Source organism: Octodon degus, unplaced genomic scaffold (assembly GCF_000260255.1).
Source record: "Octodon degus isolate 3935 unplaced genomic scaffold, OctDeg1.0 scaffold00109, whole genome shotgun sequence".
NCBI lineage: Eukaryota > Metazoa > Chordata > Mammalia > Rodentia > Octodontidae > Octodon > Octodon degus.
The window spans coordinates 358,217-375,750 of record NW_004524685.1 but is presented as its reverse complement, the minus strand read 5'-3'; the positions used below and the strand labels follow the sequence as shown (position 1 = coordinate 375,750).

Genomic DNA, 17,534 nt, shown 5'->3' with positions numbered 1-17,534 from the left:
CTGCAAAGACAGCCAACATTTTGACCATAACCTTTCAAGTTCAGTGAAGACTCAGAACAGAGGGAACCTATACTATAACATCAAGTAACTCAGTTGTGTCCCAAATTTTCTGATCAAGGAGATTATGAGGCCACAGAGCAATGTGATTGATGATGTAGACTGTGCCCAAGGAGAGTCACCTCGTGAGAAGACATTCTCTCAGGTTTTTACAGAGAGCAAATTGGTCAAGCAATGGCCATGACTCATCCACATGGCTGACACTGACAAAGGATCTACAAACTGCGGTACAGGGTTACAGGATAAATTCTGAGAGTACTTGACTGACGTTATCAGATACATAAGTTACATTTCTTGTTATACAGGTCTTGCTTTATGTTGGTCTTAACCATCCAGCAAAAAAGTATAAAAATGAGGTGTAGCCATATTAATATGCTGAGCTGTGAAAGGCTCAAGTCAACAACTTCTCTGGGTAACCCACTACTAGTGTGGACTGCTGGACTGTGTTGGATTGTTTTGCTGAATTCACGCACCTATAGTATTTAGATGCCAATGGAATACCCATCTCTGACAAGACTAAACAAAAAAAGGGGATACAAAGGAAGGGCCATTTTGTATCTGTATATGCAGAATAGTTAAGATAGATATACAGCTACTTTCACTTAATTCAATGAGAAGAAAGATTTGTACTAATAGTGTTTGGACAGGATATTCTGTCTTCATCTTGTACTATGGATGACCACTAAGAAGATAACAATGTACAATGTATTAACTATTGAAACTGTCCTATTAATCAGTTTTGAAACTGTCTCATTGATATTTGTGTCTCAATAAAATAAAGGTAATTAAAGTATAAAAAGAGAATATAAGATTCATGTGAAGCAGAAAAAAATTCAATGAATAAAGAGGTTTGTTATAATAGTGTTTGAGAGAGGATATCATGTCTGAATCTTGTACAATGAATAACCACTAAGACAACAATATAAAATGTATTAATTAGTAAAAATGTGTCATTGGTTGTGAAACTGTGTCATTGATATTTGTTTCTCAATAAAATTATTTTAAAAAAAGAAAAGAAAAAAGTAGGTTCTGTTATTTAATCATGAAAGACAATATATTTTAATCAGGATGTATTGTTTCAGGCTTGGAGAGGAAATTAAAGAGTATTACCTTATAAAGCAGAAAAAAGCCCATAAGTGTTCTCTCTCTCTCTCTCTCTCTCTCTCTCTCTCTCTCTCTCTCTCTCTCTCTCTCTCTTCCTCTCTCCTCTCTCTCGCCCTCTCCTTCCCTCCCCCTCTCTCTCTGTCTTTTTCTCTCTTTGTCTCCACATTTGGTATAAGTATGACACACATTCCTGCTTTCTTGTGTTCTGCTAAGTCATACCTAAACTTTTATAAAACTGATATGGCAACATTTAACTTTACTGTTTTTGCTTATGCTTCAATTCCAAACAAAACTTTTCATAAACGTCTTATATCTCTGGGTCCATCTCATCATCAATATCATCCAAGTATGGATCACCAGCCTCTGATGAATCTGTTCCATTTTCAAGTAACATGAAAGTTACTTGAAAGAAAGGACTTTTTTCTATATTATGAAGAAAATGGAATAGATTTAAGGAAGACGAAGTTGACTTCAAGTATTGTATTCCATCTCTTTGCCAGTCTTGGTAGTTACAAGCCTTATGTAGCATTAACCAAAGTGATCCTTGTTCCAAGATCTAAAATTGCTTTACCTATGCCTTGGATAGATAAGGGTGACAAGAAAGCTTGCTTCTTTAGGTTTTTACAGTATGATACATACAGCACCGGTGGTTTTCATGTTGTCCTTGAGTTGGTTTATCTCCATCCAAAGTTGTCTGCTCTCATTTTGGAAACTTTCTCTTGGTAGATTGACTTGTTGCTAAAAAAGACAGATGGAATATGAATAACTTCTGACAAAAGCTAATCAGGGGCTGGTGAGATGGCTCAGTGGTCTAAAGCATCTACTTAGAACAAGCTCAGCAAAGCAAAGGGATCGTGGTTCAATCCCCCAGCACCACATGCCAGCCAGCCCCGCCCCCTGGTGGGCTGAGCTGGCCACACACACACACACACACACACACACACACACACACAAATAAATAAATAAATTAAAAAAAAGCTAATCAGAAGAGACAAAGGTCTCTAGACATTGGTAAATGGAACAATTCACCAGGAAGATATAAGAATTGTAAATATGCATACACTGAATATTGGTGCATCTAATTCAGCAAAGCAAAAACTCCATGACAGGATGGGGCAGAAGGATACCCATACAAATATTGTGGGGGATATCAATATCCCACCTTCACAAGTAGAGAAGTAAACCAAACAAAAAATTAATAAGGAACGATCAGAATCTATCTACATTACAGAACAAATGGATTTACTGATAGCTATAGAGTGTCTCATCCAATGATAGCAGAGTCCACATTCTTCTCAGAAGTCCATAGAACTTTTCCAGTATAAACCATAATTTAGGCCTGAAAGCATGTCTCAACACAAAAAAAGATTATTGTAATAATCTTTTGCATCTTATCAGATAACAATGGAATGAAACTAGAAAACAGCAAAAGAAACCACAGAGACTATCCAAACACATGAAGACTGAATAATGTACATTTGAATAATCATTGGACCACAGAAAATATCAGGGAAGAAAATTTAAAAGTCTTATTCAAATGATAATGTAAATCTAACATAACAGAATCTGTGAGCTACAATAAAAGCAGATGTAAGAAAGAAGTTCATAACTGTAAGCACCTACATTAGAAAAATCCAGACCCCAAGTAAATAACCTAACTACTGGATACAGTCAAGGAGATTGTACCCAAATGCAATTTTACACAGCTAGGAAGCCGGAGCTTCTCAGGACACCCGTATATTCTGCATAAAGTTGTCAAAGCCCTGATTCAGAAGAGACATGTGGATAAAAGCAAAAGAAAACTAGAAAGGAATCTCAGGGTAAGCAGCATCAAGGTGTACCATAGAAGGATTGATTGATTGATTGATTGATTAATTTTGCTAGTTCTGGCTACCTTGAGGGCAGGTGTGGTGCAGCTTGTGGGGCTGGGGATTGAACTGCGGTCCCCTGCGCCTGAATGCATTTGCCCAAGTGGCATTTTAAACAACTGAGCTATCAAGCAAGGCAACCTGGGTGGACTACAAGAAAGACTATTTTCAGGAATTATTTAAGATCTAAAGTGCAGGATAAGTAAAGAATAAAAGTTGCCTTGGTAAAGATGACCATGCTAGACAAGGTACGAGAAGAGATGAAGTAAGTCAGGTAAGAGATTACCAAACAATGATGGATCATTTACACTGACCCACGGGGAAAAGATTCACAGATGAGGGATGGAATACCAGACAAAGATGTACTGAGTGCTTACTGTGTTGTAGTCACAATAGCCAAATAGATGGCATGCCCATCCTCATGCAGTTTGCTCCCCAGCAAGTGGACACTGACTCTACAAGTACGAATTAAGTAAATAGGGACTCAAAGAGTCATATGCTAAGGTGGCAGAGGCAGGTAAAGGGCCAAGGATTGAAGATATTCATTGGAAAGGCATAACAACATTATTAAAGGGGTCCCTGGAGATGTCCCTAAGCAGTTGGCACTGGAACAAAGACTCCAGGTTGAGGGTGGAGATCCTGTAGCTGTACAGGAAATAATTTTAACAAGTCCATCCCCATTCTCGCAAGCAGGTGGTTGTACTCAGCGGTATATTATTTGCGCATTTTACTAATGGCCAGTGACATAGTTCATATTTCCATGACTTTATTTGATAGCCATGTATTTCCTTTGGTGAAATGTCTTCTCAGTCCTTTATTTCATTTCTCAATTGGGATTCTACTTTCTTAGTGTGGAATCTGCAGAGCCTTTACATTTTCTGGTTGTAAGTCCTTTGTTAAATCTGTGATCTGAAAATATTTTCTTTTCAGCCTATGGTACATCTTTTTTTTTTATCATCTTACTGATATCTTATGAAGAAAAAAATTGTCTCTAGAGATGAATTTTAGTTTATTAAATTTTTCTTTATGACACAAAAGTACTTTTAAAAGCACTGCCTGAACTTTGTTGAGAGATCTACTAAAGTAAAGCTTTACCCCTTGTTCTATTTCAAACTGTAATCACACTGCAAACTGGGACTCAGTTGAGTGTCTTTGAAATTATGCTTGGGAGATGTTCTTTATATTATTACTATTTTTTAATCTTTTAAAAATTTATTTATTTGGTACAGGTTCTCTGTACAACTCGGACTCATAGTGATCTTCCTGTCTCATTCTCCTCAGGGCTGGGATTACAGGTGTGTGCCATATCATGCAGTTTCCATGGCCAGCTTGGCACATATGGTTTCAGGGCTGGCACCACATGCCATATTGGTGATCGAACCTGGGTACTTGTGCTTGCAAGGCAGGCACTTAGACCACCAAGCTATCTTCCCGGCCCAGGAGATGTTCTTTAGCCTGTCTGGCAGGTGCCACTGACTCTTTCCATCGTGTACTAAGCAGTGCAGACTTGAAAGTCTGATCAGTCAACCTGATTAAGATCTGTGTTCCCTTAAGTGATAAATAGACATTAACTCTCATAATCTCTATTCTAAAGATTTGGAGCTCTATGGCAAATGCCTAAGGAATTCTAAAGGTAAAATCACTAATAAACAGAGTGAAGGAAAATACAGCTTAATTATTAATCTGTGATTCTTGGTGTCATGCATGATTAAAAATCCTAGGGATTAAATTTTAGAAATACTTGGAACTCTTTAGATAATCCTTAACATGCTCTTACGGCTCATATCTGGATGTCCCCCAAAGCCACATGTGCTCATAGGTGTGGCATTTGGGAGGTGCTGGGATCTTGGGGAATGACCCTGGACTCGGGCTGTGATAACTGGATTAGCGCACTGATTAGGATAGTCCTGGAGGTGGATAGTAGGAAGGCCAACCTGGGTGTGAAGAGCACCAAGCAAACCTTGGAGTGTGAGGGGAATAAACAAGGGTGAAGGAGGCTGCTGCTTGCTGCTTCCTCTTGAGCTGCCATGCGCTGTTTCTCCTGTGCTGCCCCTTAGACACATCACCTTGTCTTGGAACCAGCTGACAACAGTCTGAAACCTCTACAAACTAGGAAACTGAAATAAACCTTTCCTCATTTACCTGTGGGGGTAGGGTAACCCAGCAACAAGAAATTAACTAAGACACATGAAGCCCTACTTGCTCTTCACAATGTGTTAGCAAACAAAATACAAACAACAAAATGGCAAACAAACAAACACCCAGCTTGGGGCTCGGGAAATAGCTTGGCGGTCTAAGTGCCTGCCTGGTAAGCCCAAGGACCCAGTTCGATCCCCAGTACTGTTCTATGCAGGCTCCGAAACTGGTGTGGTGGTGCACGCCTGTAATCCCAGCGCTGGGGAGGCTGAGGCAGGAGCATCACTGCAAGTCTGATCTGCATAGCGAGATCCCATACTACATAAATAAATAAATAATTTAAAAAAATCCCAACTCCTTGTTTGTGAGAAGAGTGAGATTTTGGCTGCCAATTTTCTTCTACAGCGAAACTTTGATGAAGATTCAAAGGGACTTTTTTGTATATCACACTTCACATCAGCGCATCACACTAATTTTGTTCACTGGATTGTCTGGGATGACTTGGGTTCATATCCACAGTACTTGGTATATGATAGTAGATTGTAGGGGTGGGGTGGGTGGGTTCTAGGATACAGGGCAGGGATAAATTACAGTACATGTCTGCTTCAATTAGCTGATACTGCAAATTCACACAGTGTGTAAAATATACAACCAAAAATCAGCTTTTGCAGGTCTTTATTTCTTCTATAAAACAGTAGATGACTTTTTCTAGATTTCACTCTTAGTGTACTAGATTCAGAAATTTAGTGTAATGCCCTGCTTTAGATTTCTTTGACCTAACATTGGCTTCAGACCAAGTCCTTGCTACCTAGAATCTACAGTATATATGGCAACACTGGATAATGGCTTTTTGAAATTGAAGAGTTTTGGAGCAATTGTAAGCAGAAATACCAAATTATCAGTGGTCATTGTTGCTGCTTCACAAAAGCATAACAGTAATGTGTAAGAGGGCCTGATCTTTCATGTTAAATACTGGGGGTGTGGGTGAGAAGAAAGGAAACTTTTTATTAAATCAAAAGTTATTATTGCTATTTTAAAATTTCTTGATTGTTGAATGTGTGAGACCCTTCTAACATGATCTGAGAAGCTGTACAAGAATAGGTGGTTATTTTCTTGTTTGCATTTTTTGTTTTGGGGAAAAATTAATAGGTGTCTAATTACTGCTTACTTCCTTGCTATATTGCAGTAAAAGATCTAAAACGACCATTGCACGTTTGCTTTGATGTAATCCATTGTGAAGTTAGCACTTTGGGGCCAATACAGCGATGCGGCACTCCTCTCCTCTCTCCTTCTTCCTCTGTCCTTAGCAGAAATGTGTTTATCAGCAAGTTAGTCAGAACTGCTGCCATTCAAAAAAAATAATAATAATAAGACAAAACAAACCAACAAACCAAACCAAAAAAAAAAAAAACCCTCAGAATACTGATTCAATTCAAAATTAATGTAGATGTTTCAAATCTGAATCTCTGATACTTGTAAATGTTTTTCCTTTATTAGATAAGAATGTATTACCATTTAAGTTATTAGTATTATATTGTTTTCAAAAAAGGGGTGAATAGAACTATGAGCCAGCATCTTTTACTGCATTGAAAGACTGGTGGTTCTTTTGGAAGGGTGGGAGATGTGGCTGGGAAGTAATTTTGAAAATATACAATCAAGATATCTCATGGCATATTAAAAGAAAACTCTTAATAAAAAAAAATCCCAACTCCACCAAAGCAAACATGGAACCAAATAAAAACATGCAAAAGGATGTGTTTTTTGCCCAAATGCTGATTCACTGTGACTTGTTAAAAAAAAATCCTCTAAGAATTCTCCTACATACATTTTCTTTCAGAATTAAACTTTGTCATGGACAAAATTGTTCGTTTTGATATTCTGGGGACAAATTTTTAGAACTAAGAAAGGTTACATTTCTTAACTCAAGTCTAACATACAAGCTTTCCTGTTACATTTTCTTTGTAAATTTTGAAACTGTTGTCTGTCAAATCCTATATTTTATGAGCTTTTCTCCTTACAGCCTCATAAACTTAACTATGCACTCTAAGTAAAAAATCTAAAGTTTTGAAAACCAATTGTTTAATCAAATTTAGCTATTCCCTACCTCCCCCACCTCATTACTAAGGATTGAATGCTGGGCCTTCTCCTTGTACTATATCTCTGACTGTTTTAAAAATTCTGTCTTGAGACAGGATCTCACTAAGTCACTATGTCACCACATTGCCCAAACTAGGCTTAAATTTCCAACCCTTGGGAGTGCTCAGAGTGCTGGGATTATAGTCATGCTCAACTACACATGGATTTTCAAAAGGCTTAAACATTTTTTCAGTCATCTGTCATTTACCTTCCAGCATGGGACTAGACTGGTCAGCAGGACAGAAAAAAGAAAGGAAAAAATTCTATCTTGAGAGCAAGGGATCCAAGTACTTGCAGTTAGTCAGTACCATGTTCAGAGCAGAAAAGCCTGGCAAGGTGGTGCGCACCTGTAATCCTGGCACTTGAGAGGCTGAGGCAGGAGGACTGCCAAGAGTTTGAGGCCAGTCTGACCTATGTAGAGAGACCCTATCTTGAAAAACAAACAAACGGGCTGGGGATACAGCTCAGCAGCATAAATGTCTGCTTGACAAATGCAAGGTCTTGAGTTCAATCCCTAGTACTGCAAAAACAAAACAAAACAAAAAAACCCAAAACAAACAAACAAACAAAAAATACAGAAAAACAAAGGGTGCATTTAGTGACAATTGAACTGAGAAGTTCAGTAAGGAGTCACTGTGTTTCCTAAAGTTGTAGTGAGTAGCCACAGATAAGAAAAAGGGTTTTCCTCATGATTTTTTTAAAAAAATGTATTTAGTACAGGATCTACAGAGCACTATGGTCACTGAGTCTGATCTCACTAAACAGATTGGACTCGTAGTGATCCTCCTGTTTTCAGCCTCCCAAGCGCTGGGATTATAGGTATGCTCCACCATGCCCAGTCTCACTGGCATTCTCAGTATGCCCTGGAGGTGGGGCTGGCATGGCACACTGGGGATCAAGCCCTGGTCCCTATATCTGCCTCAGCAGGTGCTTTAGTCCAGTGAACTATCTGGCTGGCCCTTCCCTCATGATTGTTTAAAAGCAAAAATATTTTAAAGAGAGTATAGCAATAATTGATATGACATTAGAAATGGTACACATTTAGAAAAACAAGATGGAACATATTTCAAGCATTGTTTTAGTATTACACATTGCTAGGGCCGGGAAGACAGCTCAGTAGAATAAGCACTTGCCTGGCAAGTCTAAGGGCCTGAGTTCAATCCCCAGTTCTGAAAAAAAAGAAAACATTTGTAGTATTGCTGTCTACAATGTAGTTGCTTAGTTCATAAATATCAACACAGAGAATTAGTCAGGGTGAGAATTATACCCATTAACGGATATTTTCAAAAACCCAATGGAAATTCTTAGGACCATTTCTTTATCTAATTGGTATATGTACATGTATGGTTTTGCCCCTACCTTGTTTCCTAACTTTTCTCCTTTCTCTATCTTTGTTGTTTAATTCTTAAGTTCTATTTCTTTCCATTTATCTGTGTCTGTTATACCTTTCAGTTTATATTTCTTCTTTTGAGCAACAGATTCAACATAATCAGCTATCTTTGTTCTGAAGATCTGTAACATATGTATTGTTACATGTTATCCTGTTTCTGTTGTTGCTTTTGTTTTTCTTGCTCTTGGTTTTACTCTTCAAAATAAAAGAAAATTATTTTAAAAAGCAAAAATATTTCCAGTAGTGGAGGAATTGCTTCTTTTCTTTTCTTTTCTTTTTTTTTTTTTTTTTTTTGCATAACAGGGGATTGAACTCAGGTCCTTGCGCTTGCCAGGGAAGCGCTTATTCCACTGAGCCATCTCCCTGGCCCCAGAATTGCTTATTTTCTAACTCCGTCTTGCTATTGTGTTGGGCTCTGCAGTCATTAATGGTACTTTTGTCAGGATCGAGCACTGAGCTCCTTCTACTTATGCTTCAGCTGATTTCTGGGTGGATACGACCACCCAGATGGCAGGGCACCCAAGTCCCTTAAGACAGAGGGAAAGAGCAGACCATGGGGAAGTTGAAAAAGGATCTTGAAATGGAGCCTCAAAATTAAAATCCCCAAACTAAGTTATTTCTCTAGCTCCCTCTTTTCCAGTTCTGGCACCAAGAAGGCTTCAGCAAAACCTGATTTCCACCATTTTTCTAGGCCCATTGGCAGCCCGTTAAGTAGCTGAATCTGACTTCATTTTGCCTTTTGTTTTATCCCTGTTATAAATTAAAACACTTCTGTATGTTGGATGAATGCAGGCTAGCTGTCCTTCCCACTTAGCCAACTTGTGAATAAACACCCATTTCCAGTTTTACTGGTGTTCTTATGCTCTCAATGGCAAATGGAAAAATGAACCCAGATAGCTGGGGATAGACTCAAAACTCTGGCTGGGTCCCAAGTAATGTGTATATGTAAAACAGAAATAAAATAGTCTCAAATTCAGACAAAGTGTCTTATCTCAGTTTAGGATGTTTGAGCTGAGCCCCCAGAGCCTTGCACAGGAGTGACAGGTGACAGGCAAGCCAGTCAGAGTCCCAGAGGATTTCTGCACAGAATTCTCAAGGGAACAGAAAATGGGAACAAGCAGAGAAAACAGGCAGGAGTGGTGTGAAGGTTACAGAGACTTTGCTCACAAAGATCCTTGTAAAATTAAAGTCATAACAGATTGGACTGAAAGAAATCATGTTATAAAGATAGATACTTTGCCAACCGGGTGATGTAAAGAAAGCTTTTCTGAACCATGTTTCTTGTAAGAGGGAAGAAGTCCTTTTCCATATTCCTATGCAAGAGATACAGCAGATAAAACATTTTCATGATGCCTAGGAGACAAAGCTGCCATGAAGGAAGGACATGCTCACTGATGGGACGGCACTGCAAGGGAAGACAACGATTGGACAGGGACAGCATACAGTCGGGCAGGTGCACAGGAGTCAACATGCACTAGGTCCTTTGCGGGGATTCATGGTCTCCTTGCCCATGTTTGTGATCAGGGAGAATGGAGAGAAAATGAAAAATAGAAGGTTCCAGGTGGTGCAGCTGAGTACCTGGAGTTTGAGAGCCAGAGTCTCCTGGTGCTCCCTGATCATCTGCTCCCTGTCCTGCTCCATCTTCGTGGTCAGCTGTCTGATGTGCTCCTCATAACTCTACTCTCTCTGCTCCAGCATCTCCTGAGTCTGTCTTTGCATTTCCTCCAGCATTTTCGTGGCAGCCTCTGCACATTCAGATTTCGCCCGTTGCACTGAAAGGAATGAGAGATCTGTGGGTTACTATGTGGCCTCGCCTGCTCCTTCTTTGTAGGTTTACTTATTGTTGCTGCTGACTGCACTGGAAAGGAAGACACACATTTGCTCTTCTGGGTCCAGTTAAGAATACCCAATTTACTTAAATTAAACTTGTAAAAGCTTCCGAAGTCAAGTAGCCTCTTGACTCACTCCTCACCTTCAATCTCCTTTTCTCTCTCCGTGAGGGTCTGGTCGGCCTGTAGAATGGCATTAATCATGTCCTCCTTGGACTGCAGGTATTTCTGCAGAACCTCTTCAGCCTTCCAAACCAAAGAATACAGGGTTAACATACAGGAGGTGACTGTCAGTGCTCATTTTTGTCTTTCACCCCCCAATTTTTACTCTAGGAACCATTTCTTCTAGTCCTGGAGATTCTGGTGGCCAAGATTCTCTGTTAACAAAAATGGCCTTGGGCTCCAGGCAGGCCAGTAAGATTCCCACCTTGCACCCCGAGAATCAATATCCTGTATAGGAAGCTTGTAGGGAGAGACTTGTGTCATTTTAGACTGAAGACGCTAAGTTCCAAGCTAATGATGCTGTGTCTCTACAGGCTGAGCATGCTAAAGTATGAAGCATTCATGGAGACAACAAATTAGAGAAAAAGGTGGAAGGAATAGCAAAGTGACAGAAACGTGGGTGCCAAGGGTAACAGCCAGAAAAGGACAACTCCATCGTTAGCTGGGTGTGCTCTCTCTGAGGAGCACTGAGGGCAGATCTAGCCCAATAGGCTTCTCATGGGTGTCACTGACTGACAGTGTGAATGCAGGGTAGAGCAGGCACATCTCTGAGCTATCATGGTTGGTCGCACTGACGTGGACACTGGCACAACCGCACAGGTGAGTGGCTCACCTGTATCCCCTTCTTGGGTTTCTCATGGTACTTTTTCTTCAGGTCTTGAACTTTCTGAAGAAGGAGCCGGTAGCCCCCTGGTTTCGAGTAAATTCCTTGCTTCACTTCTTCTAGGGGACTGAAAATTTCCTGCAGTAAAGTTGAGCAAAGATCTGAAGATGCTTTCTTATTCTGTTCACAGAAGTTATCACGCTTCTTTTCTAGCTGGGCCTTTAATGCAAAAATAAGAAATAAAATGAATAGCCAGGGAAAGAAAATACTTTGTAGTCAGAATTTCTGAGAACACTTCTCAAAAAGAATATGATTCCATGATTTTACTAAAGCTTCTTTGCAAACTTGAACTTTACTGAAGTTTAATTTCTGAGCAGAGATTGTGAGCATTATGCCGTACTTCAGAAGTAAACTTTGAATTTTTCAGATTAGACCAATGATTGCATGGGATAAATAGACCTCAAAATAAGCCTTCGATAGATAACTTAGGATACTATTTTCTTTGTGTTTTTTTCCTGGAATATCAAACCAATGTGATAGCAGTGTATACATAATTTATTACAAGTTCTGCTTAGTTATATTATTGGAAAAGATATGCATTTAGTTATAGTAGCCAATCATAAAAGAAAAATGTTTTGAAACTTTCAGTCCATAATAATAAAATTGTTTCTTCTTACTATTATGAGTATCCATTGGTAGCTCATATCATTTTGAAATCTAGGAATAATTTCCTTACTCAAAACAAATACTTATTTCATTTCCTTGTAGTACTTTGCCTTCTATATATTCTCTTGAGATAAAAATTACCTACCACCAATTTCCTTTGGAACTGTTGGCCAACATCTTTGAAGGAATGTTTCATGAAGATCTGGATGGCCTCCCTCTCACAGGCCCTGTGCAGGTCCAGCAGCTCCCGCAGGGTGTCTGTGGGCAGCTGCACCTTCTGCCCCATCTGCTGGTCATAGTGCACCAAAGCCTTCTGCACTGCAGCTGTGTTCTCTATCTGGGCCAGGGCCAGGACTGCGTTCTCCACGCAGGGCAGATCCCCACTGCTGATGGCAGTGACGTAGGTCTGCATCAGGCCCCCTAGACCTGCATGTAGAGAGCAGGTGGTAATTCTTGTTACAGGTAGAGTGGAAAACAGTCTATTGTGTGTAATTCTGAGCTTGCCAGTTGCCTCCTATTTGTCTCAGTGTCACTGGTATATTTACCTGTGTGCTTGATTAGTCACTAGAAATACAGAGCCTCTGCTTCTGCCCAGACCTACTGAATTTAACCTCCCTCTTCAGGAAGCCTCCTGGTGATGTGTATGTACACTAAAGACTGAGATTCCTGGATATATACTGCATAGGACTGTTTATTAGAACTTCCCACCCATTTTAACTCTGTGCACCCTTATGGCTGGACTCTATCTCTTTCATTTATATCTGTATTTTCATCTCTGGTAACAGTACGCACTTGATCACTATTTATACAACAAGAAACGCTATCCTAATCAAAAGCTGTTGCCACTTGGTTTACTGAAATGAACAGTTTTATTCAAGAGAATATATGTGCCAGCCCTGCCCCTGGGGTGTGCTGAGACAGCGATTGATACTGGGCATGGTTGCATGCGCCTGTAATCCCAGCGTTTGGAAGGCTGAAAACAGGAGAATCATTATGAGTCCAATCTGCATAGTGAGACCCTATAGACCCTGTAGATCCTATACTAAATACATAAAAAAGAGAGAACATCATATTCATTAAGCACCAGAGGATATGTGTCCTTGGAATATAGCCATGAGATGCTTTAATTTTTTTCATTTAAATTAATTTACTTTTAAATTAAATAACCATATTTTTCTAGTGGCTACCATATTTCAAACTGCTACTCTGGTTTACTTATTGAATTTTAAAACAATAAGCTTATTTCCTTTATACTTTTCCTCTCTTTTAACATCAAGCAATATAATTAACAAATAGAAAAGTTTAGGCCATTGAAACTTTATTGGAAGAATAGTACATTTGCAAACCTAAACCTGAAACTAGATTCATTTTTATTTTTTCTTGTTCCTTAGGCCCAGGAATGAGTGAAGCTAACAGGAAAGGTACTCACGAGGTCCGTTGACCTGGATGCCTCCCGGCAGAGTTTTAGTCCTGGAAGAGCTGAAGATGTAAGAGCAGAATTCTGCAGCTTGTTCCACGAATTCCGGGTCCAGCTCATCCTCATGCAGTGTCTCCAGCTGGGCCAGCTTCTTTCGATGAGCGGATCTATCGAAGACAAAGCATTTCTTCTTTGGGAAGAACTTGCGGATGCAGAGTCGGGGGAGATTACAATTTTTAACTTTCTCACCAGTACCTGCAAGAAGATAAAAAGGGGTTTTCCAGCTGTAGGAATTTGTAAGCATTTTTAAAAAAGGTTCCAATAGTCTATATTTTTAGCCTCTTTCCTCTACACTCAACTCATCAACTGCAGCCTGGCAGCATTGGTAGGCAGTATGTAAATGAATGGGCTCAACATTTAAAAAAATTATTATTATTATTTTTTTTGTGGTATCAGGGATTGAACTCAGGACCCTGAGCATGCCAGGCAGGCACTTATTCTACTGAGCTATCTCCCCAGCTCTCAACATTTTTCCAACAGCATCTATTTCAAGACAGGCAGCAGGGCCTCATTAGCTAGCATTTGCATGTGGGCCATATTTTTCCAAAACCTGGGCTGCTACACTGTTTTAATCTATTTTCTTCAAATACAGAAATGCAGAATCATAAATGATAAACACCAAGATAAATTTAAATTAGCATAACAAAGGTGAAAGAAACTTGCATCTGAATAAAGTAGAAAACATTTTAAATTTGAATCTATTAATTAATGTATTAAGCTTTAATTTTCAGGTATAAATAGATAGAATAGAAAGCCCTAAGTGCAAAAAAAAAAAAAAAAAAAAAAAAGGTATAATTCAAAAGGTATTAATTGAAAATTTCTAGTATTTTGATGTTCCCTTTTACCAATTACCCATCCATATTACCTTGCTTTAGTTTCAGGGAATACTCCAGGTAGGCATCTGGAGAGATGGACTCTCCATCTATTACTAATTCCAGGCAGAAATCTCTCAGGGTCCACACAAAGTCTGGGAAGAAGCTCACAAAGTCAGCCGAGTCTTGAACTTTGCTTGTGTTGGGTGAGGATTTTGCTCTGATTCGATCTGTCAGTTCAGTCACATAGCTGAGGCGCTAAGGAATACTGGAAAAAACAAGACCCTTCATCCCGTATTAGTTTGACAAATCCATAAACTTTTATTTTACCTTTGTCCTTAGCCTAAATGTCATTTCTTTAGTGGTTACATGAGTGTTTCCTGACTTGAATTACTGCTTCTGTCTTCTTTTATTGTTTGGCTGCACCAGGCTCTGTGGGGCTGGCTTACTCCCACAGGTCTCTCCTCCTGGACCACACAAAGGATACTGCAGTTGGTCCATGGCCTGCTGACTGATGGCTCCCATTCTGTTATACACTAAGGTGCTGCTCAGCAGAATCGCCAGGGCGAAGATCCAGGAGTCGTTCTGATTGTCACCCTGGAAGGCAGAACATATTTGGGCCTGAAGAATGTTTTATTCTTGAGTCAATCTGCAGATCAGCAGGGGCAAAAGTAGCATCACTTAGAGTTTTGAGAGTAACTACACAGAAATGTAAATTCAACTAAAAATGTTTAGAAGATTGAAGTTTTAATTCTGTTTGATTAATATTTGGTTTACACTGATTTTTTCTCTAGGTCCTCTTTATTTTAAAAATTTTCTTATTTATTTATTTTTGCGTGTGTGTGTATGTGTGTGTGTGACCAGCTCAGCCCACCAGGGGGCGGGGCTGGCTGGCATGTGGTGCTGGGGAATTGAACAGCGGTCCCTGTGCTTTGCTGAGCTTGTTCTAAGTAGGTGCTTTAGACCACTGAGCCATCTCACCAGCCCCTCTCTAGGTCCTCTTATGAACATTAGCAGATAATTGAAAAGCAGTCAAGGTTCTTATGTCTTTTTTTTTTTTTAGGTTCCCTGAATTTATTTAAAAAATGATAAAATACTTCTTAGAAAAGAGCAGTACCTTCTGCATACTGTTCTGAACAGATGCCCGGGAAACATGGACCATTGTTCCTTTCCTTCCTGTCCCACCCCACAGATGTTCATAGTGATCATGCAAAGCAAGGTGTTCACAACCTCGGATCGAGGGAGGATTTTTTTAAAACCACCAGCATGAACAAACAATAAAATCCACTCTGTTGCGGATTTAAAATTTCAACGTTAGTTTTTGTATCTCCTCTACCCGTTTGTGAGGAACCGAAACATTACATCTGGTGAACATCAAAGATTTCACTACATCTGAAATGCAGAACATCTATGAAGCAGAGGAAGGCTGGCTTTTAAAACAGAAGCAGATTTTAAAAAAAGATGGCGGACTCCTTTAAATTCTTCACTGTCTTAGAAGAACTTTCCAGAATACTGCTTCATACTATAAGAAAGAAAAATATCTTGTATTAGAATCATTCAACACCTGCAGACAGCTGCAGGTCTGGTCTGCATTCTGAATCTGGTCCTGTGTTTCTGTAATGGTGATGATCTGATCTTCAGGTCCTTCTAAAAGCTCTTTAATTTTGGTAAAATTTCGTGGTTTTTGATGGGTTTGTACAATCTGTTACTTCCTTTGCCAAAAATAGATCCAGCCAAAACTCTGGGAATAGTTACTTGTGTAGTAATAATAGGTCCACCGAGATCACCATATGAGCCATGACCCCCTGCATAGGATAATCATACCCAGAGCCACCCTGTGCTTCACACATCATCTGCCATTCTGATGGCTCCAAGCATCTATTGCAGGGTCCCAAGTTTCATCAGCACTGAAACAAACCACACCATCATAGTGGGCTCCAGGTCTTCCTCTTCTATTAGAGGCCATTAAATCTCTACCTTTAGGTCATGGTGGTGGAGGAGGAAGATTCTGAGTTGTACTACCGCCCTGGCTGTCCTGACCATGAGAAGGGGGTGGTGGTCCCCAGTGAGGGCTCATTTCATCCTAATCTTTTCTAGAAGGAGGAATGGAATGCCCAGCCAGACCATGGCAAAACCATCACTTCCCTAATGGAAATCCTAAAGAATGTCCACAAAAGTCCTCAAATATCATGGTAAAAATGACCATAATCAGAAATTTTAGTGTAAATATTTGACTCAGAAGGTTGTACACATCTTTTGATGGGAGACTCTGGTATAAGGTCTAGCATGATCTTTACTCACTCTACAACTCTGTCAGGCTTTCCACCAATAAGAACAACTGTCAGTAGAATGAGAACAGCATTCGTATAAAAGCTTGAGAATTCTCTCTTGAGCTTCTTTGATTTTAGCACCTCTGACCACAATAATTCCTCCTGCTAAACTTTGATGAATTAATTGAAGTCACAGTCAAAGTCACTTCCTTAATGCCTCAGTAATTCAATCATTCCATAACATTGGATTCAAGCGGGAGCTGGGTGGTTGCAGTGGGTGATGGCAACTGTAGGCTCTCATCCAATACAGGGATGATTTTCTTCTGAATTTCTCCAATTGTTTCAATACCAGCACGATAATGTACACTTGAGACCACTGCTGTCTGGGAGTGAAACACCAACATTGCATCTGTACACAGAGATTTAACATCCTTGCCCCTTTTGCACTCACTGCCCCAGCATTCTTGCTCTGAAGCAGAATTTGTAACTCAGCCATCTCATTGGTGTTGCTAGATCTTTTAAATGCTTTCTCCTCTTCCATATCATCTGCAGGATGTCTACCAAATCCATGATTGGTTTAGTGTTGGGGAAGGTTTCCTCTGGATGCTCAGTTTCCATTTTCTGGTGTTACATGGACCCACCAAGCTGTTACTACATACCTTTGCAGAGTAGAACTGTAGTGCTCTGGGCAGGACCAGTAATTGATGCCCTAGAGCTGCAGGAGCTAGGCCAGGCGGCTTCCTTCACTGCCCCACTGCGTAGATGATTGGAGCAAGGCAGAGAACTAGCACAGCTAGGTCTTAGGTCTTAAAGACAATTTAGCTCAGTCCTAGCCCAGCCCTGGGACTTAAAAGTTCAACATACCCATACTTGATGAAAAATACCTGTTCCATGTTATGCCTAAGATGTTTGATATTCAGACAGATAGTGAGGTTAAGCTTAACAGCCTAGGTTGTATGGTAA

General features: G+C 39.8%; 1 protein-coding gene across 1 annotated transcript in view; it reads right to left on the bottom strand.

Annotated features, from left to right (window-relative positions):
• Positions 1–1,782: 1,782 nt before the first annotated feature.
• Positions 1,783–17,534, bottom strand: part of LOC101572305 (guanylate-binding protein 1) — a 21,671-nt gene continuing 5,919 nt past the window's right edge. The window contains 8 exon segments of the mRNA XM_023724332.1: positions 1,783–1,899; positions 10,270–10,463; positions 10,664–10,766; positions 11,356–11,565; positions 12,158–12,438; positions 13,442–13,684; positions 14,355–14,551; positions 14,789–14,898. Of these exon segments, the coding sequence (XP_023580100.1) occupies positions 1,783–1,899; positions 10,270–10,463; positions 10,664–10,766; positions 11,356–11,565; positions 12,158–12,438; positions 13,442–13,684; positions 14,355–14,551; positions 14,789–14,898 (1,455 nt within the window).